Source organism: Phocoena phocoena, chromosome 2 (assembly GCF_963924675.1).
Source record: "Phocoena phocoena chromosome 2, mPhoPho1.1, whole genome shotgun sequence".
In the NCBI taxonomy this organism is placed as follows: Eukaryota; Metazoa; Chordata; class Mammalia; order Artiodactyla; family Phocoenidae; genus Phocoena; species Phocoena phocoena.
Genome location: NC_089220.1, coordinates 125,519,080 through 125,537,835, shown reverse-complemented (window position 1 = coordinate 125,537,835; position 18,756 = coordinate 125,519,080). Strand labels below are relative to the sequence as shown.

The window sequence follows — 18,756 nt, the reverse complement described above, 5'->3', positions numbered from 1 at the left end:
GTGAAGACCAAGGCAGATATGATACCCTCATTTTCTTTAAACACATAAAAGTCATATTAGTGTTGTGTAATATCAGTTTATATGAAATAGTCTTAGAAATTCAACTGATATAGCTTACCTAAAAAGTGTTAACTTTTTATAGCTTTTGTTGTAACTATTTCTTAATTGAAATTTGTATTCTCCACAGTATTATTACTATTTTAGATACAGTTTTCTGCCTCAGGTTTTTCTAAGAGACCAAGCTGTCATAAAATGTTCTAGGACTAAGCAACATTTTACTAAACAAAACGCAAGTGTTTAATCACATGACTGTGGAGGCTTTTTGTTTGTTTGTTTGAAGAACACTTATGAATTTTTCTCTTTCATGAACAAGCTAAAAATTAATGGTGACTTTTATAAGAAGAAAGTATTTTAATCCTTGGTAGTTAGGTCCAACCAGTTATCTTCACACAGAATTGCTGGCCTCCAGGAAGTGACCTACCTATAGCATATGAGGGTTCTTGCCCCTTTTCTGCCCTTGTCCAGGAAGGCTAGTGGGATGAGAGCTGTGTAGAACCGACCCTCAGCTTTAGGAAAGACTGGGGGCAGGTGACAAAAGTCTGTGACTTGAGGAGTCACACAGCAGATAAATCATTTTAGTTTCTTCTCTTTTATTTCTTTTTTTTCTTCCAGAAATCTGTCGATTTAGGAGAGAGGTTTGGAACTGTTTTAGAAAATAATATTTATTCAGTGCTGAGGTTTCTCCCAATTTTTCACACAATGTGTGCTGCTTAATTCTTAAAAACTCCAAAGTTCTTGTAAAACAAAGAATTCAGAATAGAGTTTTATCTTATAAAAACATGATTTATCAAGATCACTTAACATATATCTTACATGTTTTGGAATTCTTACAGATCACAGAAAACCTTTTTTTTTTTTTTTAATTTTTACCTAATACACCCTAAAACAACACAGTCTGCCAGACCACAGTACATCCGTAATTTAGAGCAGCAGATGTTGCTACACATGCTTCTTTTTAAGACCAAGAAGCAGCAGAAGAGAAAATAAAACAAAAAGTTCAAAACAGAAGAGCAACATGAAACAGTACAGAGATGAGGGAGTTGGGAAGCCAAGGGCAATTGGTGAAATTAGCAGAGAGGGGATGTGGTGATCTGGACTCTGTGTTTTTTGTATATAGCTTTTAAATGCTTTGTAAGTCATATACTCATCCTATTAATCGATGTTTGATAACTTTCTACTAAAATGTTTTTTCCATTAAAACGGTATTTCAATTAAGCTGAGGCAAGAAGGACTTAATATTCATTATAGTGTTTAATCATTTCACATTTCATATGAGAATTGGCTAAGATGTGCTGTGCCATGGCAGAGTTCGTTGCTTTGTCTCAGAGTCTGCTAATGTTTTCATTTTGGTTTTAACTCTAGCTGATCCCACAGTTAAGGACTTAATCGGAGGCTTCACTGCACTTCATTACGCAGCCATGCATGGCCGGGCTCGGATTGCACGCCTGATGTTAGAATCTGAATACAGGAGCGACATTATTAATGCAAAAAGCAATGATGGCTGGACTCCCCTTCATGTGGCTGCTCACTATGGTAGGGACTCATTTGTCCGACTCCTACTGGAGTTCAAGGCTGAGGTCGACCCGCTCAGTGATAAAGGTACAACGCCGCTTCAGCTCGCCATTATCCGAGAGAGGTCAAGCTGTGTGAAAATCCTCCTGGACCACAATGCCAACATCGACATTCAGAACGGTTTCCTGTTGCGATACGCTGTGATCAAAAGCAATCACTCTTATTGCCGAATGTTCCTTCAGAGAGGAGCAGACACAAACTTGGGTCGCTTAGAAGATGGACAAACTCCTTTACATTTGTCTGCCCTTAGGGATGACGTGCTTTGTGCACGGATGTTATATAATTATGGAGCGGACACGAACACAAGGAACTATGAAGGACAGACCCCACTGGCTGTTTCAATAAGCATTTCTGGAAGTAGTCGACCGTGTTTGGATTTCTTACAAGAAGTCACAAGTATGTAATTTAATTATTACTACTATTACATTTTTTTTTTAAATTTTGCATCTTCTGAGGAGCTTAAGGTATTTTTACAACTTAAAATGACCAGACATTAATGATTCTTATTAGCCTTGCTCATTCCATTCATCTGAACTGAAAAGAAAGCTCTATATCACAGGATTTCATTAAAAATTCAGTTGTGTTACTAAAAGTAAATGGGGGTAGATAGGGTGTTAGAACACCCTCGATGTTAGATGTTAAGATCGATGCTAGAACAAGGCAGTTCCTACTGGTCATAAACATAGTCTTTCCAGGCTTTCCTGGAATTGAGACTGAGGAATTAGGAGAATTTTGGACCTTAGCATCCATAGCTATGGAAGTGTCCTAGAATTTGTGCTTTATTGCTAAGCTGTTGCTCATGTTTTATTGTTGCTTTTCTTCTTCTTTACAATGTGAACACACATGAAATGGAACAGCAGTGTTATTTATCAGACATCCTAGTAATGCAGGTTAAGGATGATAGAAATCAGAAAGTGTTGTAAAGAAAAATTTGCTCCCAGTGGAAAATTTGGTGCCACTGTCTCTGGCCCACACAGGACTGTATAACTGACCTGTTTTTGTGTGGGCACTTTTTTTTAAAGCCAGGAAAAGTGTCTGACCCATTGTGTGTAGTGGTGCATGTGTTTGTGTTGTTTTTCGGATAGAGGTATTAGTTTGTGTGGAGTAGCCACCCTCTCCTATCCGACTTCCTTGTGACCAGTTGAGTATGTGTCTTAGAGCTTAACATCACACATGAAGCCACAGTCTATAAACAGAACATTTGTCTGCCACACTTTTTAATGAATTCCCCTTCCTCACCTAAGTTTTATGTTTCATTCATTGTTATGGAAGAAGAAACACATTCTGGGTACCAGGTACTGGAGGGTGAGGAGTTTACTTGACCTGCTTGTAAATAATCCACTGCCCCCCTGAGAGCTGAATTTGGGAGTAGAAAACTTCTGAAGAAATGAAGTGTAATTTGTATTTTGTTTATTCATAAGAAGGGAAGGATGAAATTATTACCACTAAGTATGTTCAGACTCAAGCATAAAAAGAAATCACACTCAGGATCTAACTCATGCTGTCCAATAGAACTTTCTGTAATGATGGAAATGGTCTCTGTGCTGTCGACTGTGGTAGCCACTAGCCCCATGTGGCTGTTGAACACTTATTATGTGGCAAGTGCCACGTAGGAACTGAATTTTAAATTTTATTTAATTAATTTAAATTTAAACATCCACAAGTGCCTAGTGGCTGTCGACTTGTACAGCACAGATACGCCTGCCTTGGGAGAGGTGTTTTGGGCTATCTGGTAGGTGGTCCCTTGCAGAAAGCTTTTGAGGCACACTGATGTACCCAGAGACAGGAGATGTTATGTGTGCTGATTCCTCCCCAGCTGACCCTTCAGATCCAGGCCGCATTTTAGGAAAAGACTACAGCAAAAATTCAAATGCTGATTCTCTCAGCAAATGTTCTAGCAGTTTTCATTTATATAGACCAGTAGGGGTGTTGGTGTAGTGAAAGATAAGATTACTCTTGAACTTGAGGTTAGAATTCTGTCGTGGTATGTAGCCTATAAAGTATATCTTATTCTTAATAAATTCTGAATATATTTTTGTTGTTGCTGCTATTGTTGTTGTTTTAACTTTAACACTAGAGGCTCATGGTTAAATTACCTTGTCTGTCTTCAGGAAGGCATGTTATACACATAAATGCCGCAGCCTTGTTTGTTAAATACTTTGCTCGGTGGTTAATGGTGGTAGACTAGGGCTAGACTATGTTAGACCAGCCGTGACTCTACCACATATTAGCTGTAACTTTGGGTGGGTTAGCTAACCACTTTGTGCCTCTGTGTCCTCATCTTAAAATTGGGGTAATTATATCTGTCTTAACAGGCTTGTTGTGAGGATTGAATGAGTTAATATTTATAAAGCACTTAAAACAGTACCTGGCACATTTGAAGTGCTATATATGTTTTTTTTAAATAAAATAATTAAGTGAGGGTAGATGAACAGCAAGAGCTGGCTTGCTACCTACAGAGTGAATCCCTTAGATTCTTATTCTACCCTAGCCTCTATTTTCAAATCTATAAACTGTTGTGTGGTCTGCATCTGGAGACAGGCAGCCAGGGGGATGGGGGGAGCTGCCCCGTTGTCCCCCGGCCCTTGGAGCTGCTCAGTTCCACCATGGAGTGCTGCTGGTGAGCAAGAATGTTGCGTTAAAAAAGGGATTCACACATACCTTTAAAATTAGGGCAGATAGAAAAGTCGACGGGACTGCCTCTTTGTGTTTGAGTTCTCCACTGCACCTAGAGCAGAGCCATACACCTAGTAGGTCCTCAGTAAGTGTGGGTTGGTTATTGGCTGCATCCGTAAGGATGGTAGCTGAGCAAACTTGGGATGCTTTTCAGAAGCGAAGGACCATCTGTCCTTGGAAGGCTGCAGTTATCCTCTGTCTTCAGGTGATGCAACATAATTCATTACTTCTTGACTTTGCTGTCAGTGGTGTTTCCTGCCAAAAGCAAATTAAGTGTTTCTGCTTCACCTGTGCATTATTTATTAGATTTTCTTTTCCTAGTGAGTAATTATGTGCTAGAAGGACCAACTGTAGCTGATGCCCTCTGGAGGTCTGTACTGGCTCTCTTGGAAACCAGAGTGAGGACTTCCCTGGTGGTGTAGTGGTTAAGGATCCACCTGCCAATGTAGGGGACATGGGTTCGAGCCCTGGTCCGGGAAGATCCCACATGCCACGGAGCAGCTAAGCCTGTGTGCCACAACTACTGAAGCCCACGCGCCTAGAGCCTGTGCTCCATAATAAGAGAAGCCTGTGCACTGCAACAAAGAGTAGCCCCCCACTCGCCCTAACTAGAGAAAGCCCGCATGCAGCAATGAAGACCGAATGCAGCTAAAAATTAATTAATTAATTAAATAATTTTTAAAAAAGAAAAGAAAACCAGAGTGAAAGATGGTTGGGTGGTTCAGGGAGCCAGCAAGTCAAATCCCTGAGTTCCTTTCAGTCTTTACTGCTGCTGAGAGCTACCGCTCTCTAGGCCCCGAGTCCTTGGCCTCACATCTGAGAACTCAGACTCCTGAGGTGTAAGGACAGCAGAAATGCCACTTGGTGGTCTTTATTCAGGGCCATTTTACTAGAGAGCAAGTTATTTAAATTGGAATAACTCAAGACAATCATAATCCTAGAATCTAAAAGCTACTGTGGCTTTTTAGAAAAATTGCCATAAAAACTCTGATACACACTCCATAAAAACAGAGCAGGTCAAGTGGCTTAGTTATAAGGTAGTATCTGTGGGTGCCTTGTTGGTCACAGTAGAGGGAGAAGCCACAAAGAGGTGTTGTTAATTCTACAGACAGACTTCCAGAAACCTCTGCCTTCTAGAATGGCTGGAACTCAATGTGGTCACCTCCAGAAAGCCAGTCAACTGAAGGAGCAGCTTTTTGGTGCCCTGGAACGGTAAATACAGCTAAGAAGAGCCAAGGATCCTACCTGGAGAATGAGGATCACCTTGCTGAGGGAAAGGTGTTTCCTGCTTAGAGAAGCCAGTTTTTGGTCTTTTAGTTCTTTTACTAGATAAAAAAAGAGTGGAGCAAATAAACTAAAGGGACAACAACAGAGAGGGCAATGAAGATGTGACCGACGACAGGTAGAAATGGTGGTGATGACAGACAGCAGCAGACGTTCTGATGGAGGCCCATTGATGGAGGATGATGGAGGTCCGTTGATGGAGGTCTATTGGAGACACTCATTCTGAGGGTCTTGTAAATGCATGCAGTTAATTAAAGTAGAATAATTTGTATGTAGCGTTTGCACAGACACCATTTGGAGCTAAGAGGATCATGGAAACTCTGGCATATAGGAATGGGCAAAAATTCTCTAGCTGAAGATAAAGAGCAGAGATTGTAGGAATGTTTGCCCAATTCAAAAGAAAAAGTTAACATTTATGCACAAGAAAGGGCGAGCACAAGAAAATGTTGTTAAAAGAGGTACAACGTTAAAACTTCAAGAAAGACTATTTCATAAGTAAAGCTTACCCTGAGAAATGGTTAAATAATAATAGAACTCTCCTTGAGCAATGGGATTGTAATCTAGTGCTCTTTTCCCCTTATCATCTCCCTGCCCTACAATGTAAACTTTCCGAGTCAAGGAGTTACTCAGAATATGAAAGTTTTTTAAGAAAGAGAGAGATTTCATGAGAAAGCAGTTTTGCCCTCTCCCCTGTTTCATGCCCTGCCCCCCACCCCCAAATACCCACACCTTGGTGAGCTAGGAGGACTGCAGTGACTGGAGTCAGAGAAACATTTATTCTCCAGGTGGGGTAAAACTCTGGTGAAGTCTCTTCCCTTGGAGAACAGACTTTGTTATGAAGTTTCTGAGTGTATGTCAGATAGTTATTCTCACCCTCCCCCTGGCAGAGCCATGAGGGGGTCTTTATTGGCTCTTCATGTGAGAACCTGATGGGGTTCCTGAACGGAAAGCTCAGAACATCGGGTGTTTCCTAAGGCTGTGGCTCTCCCTCTCAGGCTGGTCCATGCACAGCTCCTGGCAGTTTGTCAAAATGACCATTTAAGTGTTCCTACCAGTTTGTGCCTCCAGTAGCTACTGCTGCAGGTGCACAGATTTCAGCTGTGACTCTATATCTGATTCTCTCTCCAGATTTTATGGTGGAGGTTTGCCCTGTGACATCAGTTTACCGATGGGTCCTAGATAAGTCATTAATTTCAGTTTGTTTGGCTTTTTCTTCTTATAAGGACTGGAGTGAGGACTTCAAGTTCATTATATGTTGGAGCTGAAACCAGAAGTCTATTCATTATTTTTATCATTTTTACTTACAATGCGAAAATCATCCTATCCATGGTCCCTTGGGCTGAGTAGAGTTTTGCCCACTTGTATTCAGAGGCACATGTATCCTTTATAGCGTCCTGAAGGTTTCTCAGCTGTGCCTGTGTCATGGTTGCTGTTGAATCAGCTGAGTCTGGTGGTGGAGAGAGCAGTTAATGGGCTCTTGACCCAGTGTCTGACTTACCTAATAAACTTGGGCAAGCTGCTTAGCCTCCACCTGCCTCGTGGGTCTGTTTCCTTCTCTGAAAAATGGGGGAATTAGACCATAGTCCGTGGAGTCCCTCCTTTTAAAAATTCTTGCCAATAAACACTCTTAAAGGGGATGATATCCTGCTGCTTGTGGTTTTATTTTATTTTGTTTCTGGATTCATGTAGAACAGTGTGGACTCTTGGGGGTCCTCAAGACAGTTTTAGGTGCCCATGAGGCCAAAACTAATTTCATAACAATACTAAGATATTATTTGCCTTTTCTTTTTTTTTTTTTATTGGAGTAAAATTGCTTTACAGTGTTGTGTTAGTTTCTGCTGTACAATGAAGTGAATCAGCTATATGTATATCTATATCCCCTCCCTCTTGGACCTCCCTCCCCCCTTCCCCCCCCAATCAAGGTCATCACAGAGCACGGAGCTGAGCTTCCTGTGCCACACAGCAGGTTCCCATGAGCTATCTGTTTTACACATAGTAGTGTATTTATGTCAAACCTAGTCTCCCAGTTCATCCCACCCTCCCCTTCCCCCCCATGCCCACATGTCCGTTCTCTGCATCTGTGTCTCTGCACTGACTTTTGCACTGATGGTGTAAGAGCTGTGGTGGGTAAAATGACAGGTACCTCAGCATTAATCAAGGCAGTAGTCCCAGAGGGTACTAGTAGTTGTGTTCTTCACCACAAGGCAGTCTCAGTAAAGACTGTTCCAGTTCCATTTAGGAATCTCTTTGATTTAATTTTATTAAATCTTATCCCTTTCAGTATGTACCTTTTAAATATTCTGTGGGATGGAAGTTGAAAGTATTCTTACTGTGTAATGAAGTGCTGTGATTGAATGGAGGAAAAGTACATCTGTGATTTGTTTGAGCTGAACCAGCAGCATTTTTGGTGGAATACCATTTTTACCTGAAGGATGGATGGACAGCCAAACTATAGCTGTTTAGGCTTTGGTATTTGGTAGACATTTTGTTGAAAATGAATAAAGTGCATTTGTCACCTTAAGGAAAACAACTGACAGTATTTATGGGGAGTCATAAAATTTGAGCTTTCAAGTGAAAGTTAGAATTTTGAAAAGCTTGTGTTTTTGTATTTGCCACTGGGATATTGCCAGTTTCCCAACATGTAAAAACTTTTTTGAGATTAGTAGAGATAATAACAAAAGTAATTTTTTGATATCATGTAATAAATTGGGTCAACATTTGGAAGATCTGCATAATAACCCAGGTAACCAGTATTTTCCAAATGACTAATGCATGATGTTACAAAATCATGCATGGATAAAAGATCCATTCAGAGGGCAAAACAGACCAATGGATTTTAATGTGAAAGAGTATAAAGAAGTTCATTGTTGTGGTTTCAGATTCCATACTGCATCTAACCTTTAAAAAAACAACTCTTGTTGAGTTTTGGTGAAGTATCAAAGAAGATCCATGATTATCTAAAAAGGCCATTAAAATATTACTTCCTTTTCCAACTACCTATGTGAGTCTGGATTTTCTTCATCTACTTCAATCACGACAGCATATTACAACAGATGGTACGCAGAAGCAGATCTGTAAATCCAGCAGTCTTCTCTGAAGCCAGACCTAAGAGATATTTGCAGAGATGTAAAACAGTGCCACTCTTCTCATGAAATCTTTCTTGTTTTGAAAAGCAGCTTTTTCTTCCCATAAAAACTTATTTCAACTGATAATAAATTTATTATTATTTTAAGTGAATCAATAAGTATTTTTAAAATTTCTGAAGTTTATTTTCTAGATATGATGAATATAGATGGATATAACACACATAAACAAAAATTCTTTGAGGTCCTATAATTTTAAGAGTGCAAGTCAGTTTAGAAGACTAGTACCCTGGATTCTAGATCCCAGTTTCAGAGATTCACCATGCACAGCAGCATATCAGAGGTGCCAAGGAGTCCTTGAGTAAGTTAACGACTTAACTGTTCACTAACACATTTTTTTTTTTTTTTACATAGCATAGCAGGCTCTCGTATAAATTACTCTTAAGGCAGAGAATATGCCAATTGGGTTTGTGTTTAATATCCAGAGGAGTCTAAGGTAATGCACTGATCTGTGTTTCTAGTAGATGCTGTCCAAATACTTGAAGCAGCTGCTCAGTATGCTTCAGTGGTAGGTAAAAGGTAGTGCTGGGTTGTATCAATATTTTGATTTGTATGTTTTAAGGAATTAAAGGAGTTAATAAAAGGAATTAATTATTTAAATTAAATTTTAAATAATTTTAATGTATTTAATAATTTAAATAATTTTAAAATATTTTATTTAAATAAAATCTTTTTAAATAAGTAAATTGACCAAAAGGAATTTGAAAAATAAAGGGCTCATACTTCTAAGAGAAAAAGATTAGGTAAATGGGAATGAGTTGGATAAACTGTTTTGCAGAAAATTAATCCATCAAGTACTTAAGATTGTTACTTTCTAGAACATCAGTTACAGGCATTTAAAAATACTATTTTATAAACACTACAGTAACCTGAAATCATGGGCATTTAAAAATACTATTTTATAAACACTATATGTTTTTATTTAAATATGTCTTTATTTAAATTTTAGTCATAGTCAAGTAGTATGTTTTAGCTGCAAAGTTTTAAACTTTAAAAAAAGTAAGAATATAAATCATGACTTTAATTTTAAGAAAGTGAAATTTAGGCTGTGGCTTTCTCAGCTAAGTCCAGCACAGCAACAGGTAGGTATGTAAGCAGATGACCCCATACAACCCCTCGGCATCAGGTGCCCTTACTCCTGTGTTCCTTTCAAATGCTTCTTTAATCAATTTCTTTGACTTTTTTCTTTCTTTTTTTTTTTAGTATGACTTACCAAAATAGTGTTACCTTAGTATAACTCTTTGGGGAAATAATTTGTGTAACACATTTTAACTAAGGTTATTTTTGATTATTGATTTTTCTTCTCATTGGGGATTTTGCTACACATCTACATTGTAGTCTTATTAGGTTATTTAGTCCCAATGATTAAAATCACTTTTAGAAATAAATAGTACACAGTTTTAAGTCAAATTACACCACATTTTAAGATTCTTTGATATGGAAAGTATAACCATATTCTGTACTATTTCTGTCATATTTGTATTACTTTCTATTTTTTATGTAGGCTTCTAGGGATTTCTGTTATTTGTTAGGAAGCAATATATGCTTTTGTTTGGCTTACTGCAAATGAGAAAAATAGGTCAAAGCTCGTGTGCCTGTGAAGAAAAATGTAACAAGTGGACAGATGTCATCAAGGCTGACATTGTGTACTTTTGGATTCTATCTAAGAGTTAAATCAGAGTAGCCTTTTATTTTACAATACCATGATCTTTATTTTGAGGTGAGCTCGCAACTACCTTTTTCCTGTAAAATAAGATTTAACACATTTCATAGTAAGTCCCTGTGAAGGGAATTCAGAGGCAAGGGCAAAGGAATAAAACGTGTTTATGGTAGGGTCTTAAAATGGGAAACTGAAATAAAACAAAGAGGTATTGGGAGACCATTCCAGATGTTGACCAAAGATGGAGAGTGCTAAATAAATAAGTTTAGCCTATTATAAATGCAGTGGTGGTCATGTCAAAAGGAGGTGCTTTAGGATATTTAATTTTCAAAATTATGCTGCTGCCCTGGTTTTGTAATTATACTAGACCAGACCCTTCAAAAGCTGATTTCCTATTTTATACCAGCCCAATTATTACTAATGATGGGCTTCTTTACCAAATGGAAAGACTAATAACCCTTTGAAGTATTATGTAATCCCATTGTAGTTCATTAGTATGAATAATAGTTTGTAGTGTTTCTGCATCCCCCATAGTGTTTATAATTCCTTAAATTTTACTCTTTTTGTGAGATGTCCCCCAAGGTCTCCCCTGTCATCCCATGGACAAGGCAGTTGCTATTTAACAGGACAGGAGTAATTTTCTAAGACACCTGGTAAACAGCGTGCACGTGTGTTGGTTTTTTGCTTTTGTTCCCTTTATTCTCTTTCTCTGCCTTCTTTTCCTCTGCCACCACCTCCTTTCTCTTGCCCCTTTAATCTCTGGGACAGTGCATTTTTAAGTACATAGTAGGTGCTCAGTAAATACTTTTGAGTGATATATTGACAAGAAAATAAATAATAGGCACATCTGAGAGATACTGCAGGTTCTGTTCCAGACCACTGCAATAAAGTGACTGTTGCAATAAAGCAAGTCATACAAATTGTTTGGTTTCCCAGTGCATGGAAAAGTTATGTTTAGACTATATTGTAGTATATCAAGTGTGCAATAGCATTATGTCTAAAAAAACAATGTGCGTATCTTAATTTTAAAAATACTTTATTGCTAGAAAATGCTAATCATCATCTGAGCCTTTAACCTAGTAGTAACTTTAAGAAAAGGATCACTGATCACAGATCACCATAATAATATAATAATAATGGCAATGTTTGAAATATTGCAAGAACTACCAAAATGTGACACAGAGACATGAAGTGAGCAAATGCTGCTGGAAAAATGGCACTGATAGACTTCCTCAATTCAGGGTTGCCACAGACCTTCAATTTGTAAAAAATGCAGTATCTGCAAAACACAATAAAACGAGGTATGGCTGTACTTCTTTTTCAGTCATAATCTTCTATTCCTAATATGATATTCTTGAAAAAATGGGTCCTTAAATAGTCTTAGAAATAACAGTCATTACAATTAGTCTTTATTACTCTTTATTATGTAGCCTGCTTTTCACTCAGTGCTACTACCTGGCAAGGTGAGGGAATATCTGTATATTTGTGGAGCAGTAGTATAACGACACAACCTCACTTCATCACTGCACAGCTTTTTTATACAAAGTTCTCACATCTCTGCCGAATCCAGGTCATGTAGTGATTTCCAGAATATGATTTCCATCAGTTTGCTCAGCACTGTTTCCCAGGACTAGATTACGAGTTGTTCTTTTACTGTTAAGTTGTCAGCTAGTTTTCTTACCGTCTTAACACCAGGAAGCTTCATCTTCCAAAAAGGAGCCCTCTACTATTCTGAGAAGGGGAAGCAAAACATACCCTTACAAGTATTTAAAATTACTATTTTAACATTTATTTACCAAATACTCTATAGTTCTTACTATATGCCTGGGAACTATTGTAAGCACTTTACCAAAACTAATTCTTTTTGTGCTTGTAAGGCCTATTATGTAGGTGGTGTTATCCTTAGTTCATAGATGCAGAAACCAAGGCAGGAGGCTAAGTAGCTCACCCAAGAGCTGCTGGGGCCAGCAGTTGATGCTGGCTGCAGAGTTGATGCTTTTAACCACTCTGGCCTTTACCATTCAAGGTCTTTCTGCAGACAGGAATTATACATGGTCAGGAAATCTTCAAAAGATCACATTCTCCCCAAACATTAAAAGACTGCCACGACACACTGCTTAAGAAGAAGAAAATTCGGTAGCAAACTGAGTAAAACCTTCTGATATTTAGTCATAGAAAGTGCATTTTTCCCTGGGAAAGGCTAATGCACCAATAGCTTCTGAGGGTGGTAGTATTTCTGTAGCTGCCTCCCTTGAACTTATTAAACGATTAAAAGTCTCCCCTTTCCTCCAGCTTTAGTAACATTTTTAAAACTTTCCTTTAAGCCCTGACCAACAGCCTCGTCCAAGCTTTTCCCCCCTGCCTGGTCCCAATGACAAAGCCATCTATTTTAGATTTTTTTTTTTTAATGACAACCCCCTACTTCCACGTCCCAGAATCTCACTTGGTTATCTAATGCTGCAAATTTTAGTGGCTTAAAATAATAATAATTGATTATTTTACTTCTCTACTCCAAGCAGTGTCATCTGGAGCCACTTGACTGGGGCCTCTCCACTGTCAAAAGGGCTCACCCTGATGGCTGGCTAGTTGTGTGGGCACTTGGCTGGGAGCTCAGCCTGGATGTTGGGCAGTGACCTCAGTTCCTTTTTGTAGACTGCTGAGACTTCTTCATGGCATGGTGATAGCTGTGTGCCAAGAGTGAATGTCCCAAGAGCCAAGTGAAAGCTATGATCTGAGTTCCACCATAGTCATGAGCCCACCCAGTTTCAAGGAGAGGGAACCTAGATACCGTCTCTTAATGGTGGGGTATCCAGTCACATTGTAAAAAAAAGAGCATGAGGCATAGGAGATACTGTGGTCGTTTTTGGAGAGTATAATCTGCCACAAAATGAGACCATCAGAAGATCCCCTATTTGGAACCTGTTGTCTCCATCTTTTCTATCTTAGCTAAGCAAATTCCAATAATACAGGTTTTCCACATTGTTAGATGATATGTTTTCATTTAAGTACACATGTATATTTATATATGTCAATTCTATGTCATCTGTTTTTTGCCTGAATACATCATGGTTGTTCTTTTCATTAATATTATACTTGAAAAGAACCTGCCATCTATTAGGAAAATCAAATTCTTTAAAAAAAGAAGATTCAAATCTGATACATATTCTGGTTTGCATTTGCAGATCAAATACTATAAGCATTTATTGAAAAATGACAGTGATAATTTATTCTCTTCCTAAAGGTAGCCCATGAATGGTGATGAAAAATAATTCAAAACAGGTTAGAAAATGATTTGCCGTTGACATGGGTGTGTTTTGCAATGAGTTATACTTTAAGGACAAGCCTATTAAGTGTTCATTTGTTCAACTAGTATTTGTTGAGTATTGTGTTAGGCATTGGACTTTTGCATTGGCAACCAGAAATCATCTTACCCTCGTGGAACATGTGAGGAAGATGGACATTAATGGGTAATCACCAAGTAAATGTAAAATCATAGCCTTGTTAAGTACTGTAGAGAAAAGGAGCTTGGAGAGAATCTGATGGGGAACCTGACCTCATCTCCCTTTCAGCAGTGCCCTTTTAGTAGAGATCTGGACGATGAGGGGGACATACCTCACCAAGAGACTCATGAGTGAGTGCTACAGCCTCACAGGGATCCTTATGCAGACATCCACAGATACACGTGCCCCTAGCTTACAGCCATTTTTAGGAAAGCAGTAGCTTCAGCTGTGATTCTGTTAAGAGACCATGTATTAAGTACCTCTTGGAAAGCACAGGCCTTACAGAGCAGAGGTCTAAGTTTTAAGGACTCTTTCTCATTTATAAAGAATTACTTAATTTTGAATAATGGTGATGCCTGTAAACGAGTACTATTCAAGTAAGTACTAAGTATAGCAGTAGTACTCCATGTATGGCCTGGGGACCTCTGGAGTTAGCCAGACCCTTTCAGGATATCGAGGTCAAAGCAATTTTCATAATAATACTAAGACATTATTTGTCTTTTCCACATTCCTTCTTTTATGAGAGTAAGTGGACTTCCCCAGAGACTGGATGATGTGGTTTCATCACAACAGATTGGGTGTAGGAGCATATATGAGAGTTCAGCTATCATCTGTTAAGCCAGACCTTTAAAAGGTTTTCAGAAATGTGAAAGAATGCCATTCTTCTCATTTATTTTTGAAAATATTGTTACCTTCATAACTATGGTATTTATGTTAACTAACATATAATGGGTTTATCTTTGTTATTTTTAAATGAATTAAGTATTTCTGAAATTTCTGTTTTAACTTCTAATATGGTGAAGTGTAAAGAGTTTTTTTTTTTATTATTATTTATTTATTATTTATTTATGGCTGCGTTGGGTCCTCACTGCTGCGCACGGGCCCCCTCCAGTTGCGGCGAGCGGGGGCCACTCTCCGCTGCGGTGCATGGGCCTCTCATTGCGGTGCCCCCCCGTTGCGGAGCCGGGCTCCAGGCGCGCGGGCCCAGCAGTCACGACCCACAGGCTCTAGATCTCAGGCTCAGTAGTTGTGGCTGGCAGCTCTAGAGCGCAGGCTCAGCAGTTGTGGCTCACAGGCTCTAGAGCCCAGGCTCAGTAGCCGTGGCGCATGGACTTAGCCGCTCCACGGCACGTGGGATCCTCCCAGACCAGGGATCGAACCCGTGTCCCTTGCATTGGCAGGTGGATTCCCATCCACTGTGCCACCAAGGAAGTCCCTGTAAAGAGGTTTTGAGGCCAAGAAGTTTGAGAATCGCTGAAGTATAGCATCCTGCTTGACTTTGAGCATGTTACTTAGAGATGCAAGCAGTCTGTAAAATGGGGATGTTGATCAAAGTACTTCCCTCGTAAAAGGATTAAACGAGTTAGTATATGTCGGGAGCTTATAAGACTACATGGCACAGAGTACACATTCAACATATGTTAGTTTGTATTATTATTACCATTTAATATGAAAGTAGAATTTATGTGAATCCAAACACTTCTGAGGCTCTGTGGCAAAGAATTTTTGCTTGTGTTTGTGGTCATCTGTATTGATTCGGTAAAACAAAGTATTCAAAAGTGAAAGAAATTGCATTTTGTAATTTTTCTTTTGAGTTGGGTTATAGCAGAGGTTTTTATTGGCAGATGGTCAGGGTGGCATGTCTGAAGAGATGGGGATTCAGAATAGCTTGGGGTGCTTTTTCTGCCCCCTCCACCCCGCCCTCCCAGTCCACGCTCTCCCCACAGCCAAGTTCTGCTGTGTCCAGAATCATGGTGAACAGCGGGGCAGATGGCATTTGGGAGAGATCCCCAGGATTGTGTTCTGTGCCCTGGACAGTGAGCTGACAGGAGGAGCCATGTTAGAAAGCATCTCTTTTAGTTCTCTCACTTTTCAGGTTGAGAAACTGAGTGATTTGCCTCACACTGGTTCACCCAGCATATTAGAGGCCTACCTGGGACAATAACTGACATTCCAGTTTGTACTGGTAGGCATACCAGGCTTAGAGTCAGAAGATCTGGTTTTAGCCTCTGTCTAAAAAGCTTTAATTGGTCATCTGACATTGAGCAATTGACTAAAATCCCTGATCTTTAGTGTCCCTATTTGTAAAATGGAGGTGAAAATATCGACCATCCCAGGGATGTGAAAAGGATCAAATGAGATGCCATATGAAGGTACCCAGGACATGTCCTCTTAGCTAGAGTCTCTCTGATCCTTTGCATGTAAAGTCCACAGAGAGACACTTCCCAGTGAAATAAACTATTCTTTTCAAAACCTTAAAGCCCGCCTTAAATGTTGTGCTTTTCAGCTTTGTAACATTTTCTTTTTTCTGTCTTTATAGGACAGCCCAGAAACTTGCAGGACCTGTGCCGAATTAAAATTCGACAATGTATAGGCCTTCAAAACCTAAAGCTACTTGATGAACTACCAATTGCCAAGGTCATGAAAGACTACTTAAAACACAAATTTGATGATATCTGATATACACAGAACTGTGAGCAAGATTAGGAGTTATATTCCAGATACTTAAAAGGCTTTTTGCCTTGCACAAAGTATATCCTATGCAATTTCTGATTTGCTGTGAAATCAGAAAGCAGGTATACACTTTTAGGTTTTGTTTGTTTGTTTGTTTGGTTTTCATTGTAGGGGAGGGATGTTTTTATATATATAAACACACACACACACACACACACACACACACACCCCACATGCTTGAAGGTCTTAATTTGGTTTCTTGGTCCAAGTTTACGAGGTTCAAGCTTTCTATACAATATTGCATTTAAAACAATTGTTTTTCCAAAATGACACAAGCAGGTTAGGAGTGGAGAATTTACCCTTTCCAAATTTATGGTTTCATTGACGTGCACAATATTATAAACCAGCAGAGCACTTGTTACAGTTTGGAGGCACAGTTTTACCCGGGGCATCCTGGGTTCTACTGGAAAATGCTCTAAGAAAATTTTAAAGTAACGCTGTCACCTCAGTCATTTTTAATGAGTACAAATTGGCTGTTTCAAACTGTTCTTTTCCTAATTAATGTAGCTTTGGATGACATAAATCCATTACCTCTGCTTTCCTGTTGGTGTGCTCTTGTTTTAAACTTATTTTTTTAACAACTGTAGTACACTACCCAGAGACGTTGCGTCTCAACTTCTGTCTCTAGTTGAATTGTGCTTTTAAAAAAAACTAATGGGAAAGAAAATAACTTTATAAAGCCCGTGTATTCTGTTTTTAAAACAGTGCCTCCAGTGCAGTACTCTTTCTGGTGTATTTTATCCATTATTTCACTTGATGTTCCTCATTCCACAGCTGGCTTTGACATGCCTGTGAGAACAGGAACCACCACTAATTTTAATTGCAGAACCATAGTATGTCAGTTGCAATTTCCATTTTAAGCTTTGTCTTTTACTTCACTTTAAGCCCAAAATTTCATGTCCTGGTGGTAGAGTATTCCCTAAAAATAGCCCCAGATATTGTTAAACCATTTGGCTTTAATGGTTAAATAATTTGGGGTGGTTTCATGGTGTTTTTTTCCTCCCAGTTGAAATAAAATTTCTAAAGGGTAAAATTTCTAATGGGTGCACATTTGTAAATCTGGTTAATTCCTAATATGCTAATTAAGCATTTCCTATCTATTTTAAAGTTATGCACAGTGACGCTCTTCAGAACAGTTATTTTCTGGGTTGATTGGCATATGTTTGCAGTGTAAACATAAATATGATAAAGTGTCAATAACAATGGTTCTAGAGGCATTAGAGATCTATGGTGATGCCCTTGGAAATGAGTTCTGTGCTTGATTTGTCATCATATTAGTTTCAGAAGAAACTTTAAAAATATCCCAGTATTGTTCTTAGTGCTTTAGGAAATTTCAGAATAGTTACATACCAGTAATAAATTCGTTATGAGAAGTTTACAAGATGAAGGGCTTCTCTTGTCTGAATTTCACCTGAAAATTAGGAGTCTACTCTGGCTTTACCCTTTTCAGAGCCAGCAGTGTTATTTCCTCAAGCACAGAGTTTATTCTCTTGGATGCAGAGTAGCTGTGGCATCAGATGTCTGATCTGCTGGGCCTAGGCTGGGTACAGGTTTCTGAAGAACGGGCAGCTTCGGGAAGAGGTTGTTGTGGGGGATCACGGATGGGCTACGTAGCCTCTTCTACAGAGAGCCACTAAGAGTGTGGCCAGTTTTGTAACCATCCCCAAACTGTAACTGGAACATGATGGATAGAAATGGGTGGTCTTTTTTTTTTTCCTAAAAATATCTCCAAAAAGTTATCTTCTGAGAGAGAGTCCTTTATGAAGCTAGGAGCTGAGCTGTGTTCTCATTCTGGAAACCAATAGCCAGGTCAGAGCTAGGACACATTTGCGGCATCAAGGACCTGGCATGGCCAGAAATGAATTGTGTTACTTCTCCCTGAAACCCTGGACCCAGGGAGACGAGGAGATGGGAGGGCTTGTGGGGTCCTGCACTCTGAGCAGTGGTGTTAATGTTACATTTGCACAGGACTTATTTCCTCATGTGTCTATTAATTTATTCAGTTAGTTCAAAATGATTTTCTTTCCCCAGCCAGTCAAAGGTTTCCAAATTAAGTTAGCCACTGAGTTTGAGTCAGGGAATTCAAAGTAAAAAGGTCAGATGAAGGTAAATTCTTTGTTCTGCATTGCTGCTGCGACTTCAGAAAAAAATTATGAATGCTCTTCCTGGAATCAAAATTTCTATTTAATGAAGAAGTGTATAATTCCATTATTTATTGTTTGAGGTTTCATTTTTCTGGAAGTTTAAAAAGAATGTTTTTGTTGTTGTTGTTAATAGAATCCCAATCACATATCATATTTAACAGTAACTAAAATGTCTCCAAGTTGGTAACTGGTGGAATATAGGG

General features: G+C 38.9%; 1 protein-coding gene across 1 annotated transcript in view; it reads left to right on the top strand.

The window, feature by feature from the left end:
• The window catches only part of ASB7 (ankyrin repeat and SOCS box containing 7), a 46,786-nt gene extending 29,344 nt beyond the window's left edge, over nucleotides 1-17,442 (top strand). The window contains exons 5-6 of the mRNA XM_065872475.1: nucleotides 1,423-2,028; nucleotides 16,216-17,442. Of these exons, the coding sequence (XP_065728547.1) occupies nucleotides 1,423-2,028; nucleotides 16,216-16,355 (746 nt within the window). The 3' untranslated portion in view covers nucleotides 16,356-17,442. The remainder of the gene's footprint in view (nucleotides 1-1,422; nucleotides 2,029-16,215) is intronic.
• The last annotated feature ends 1,314 nt before the right edge of the window (nucleotides 17,443-18,756 follow it).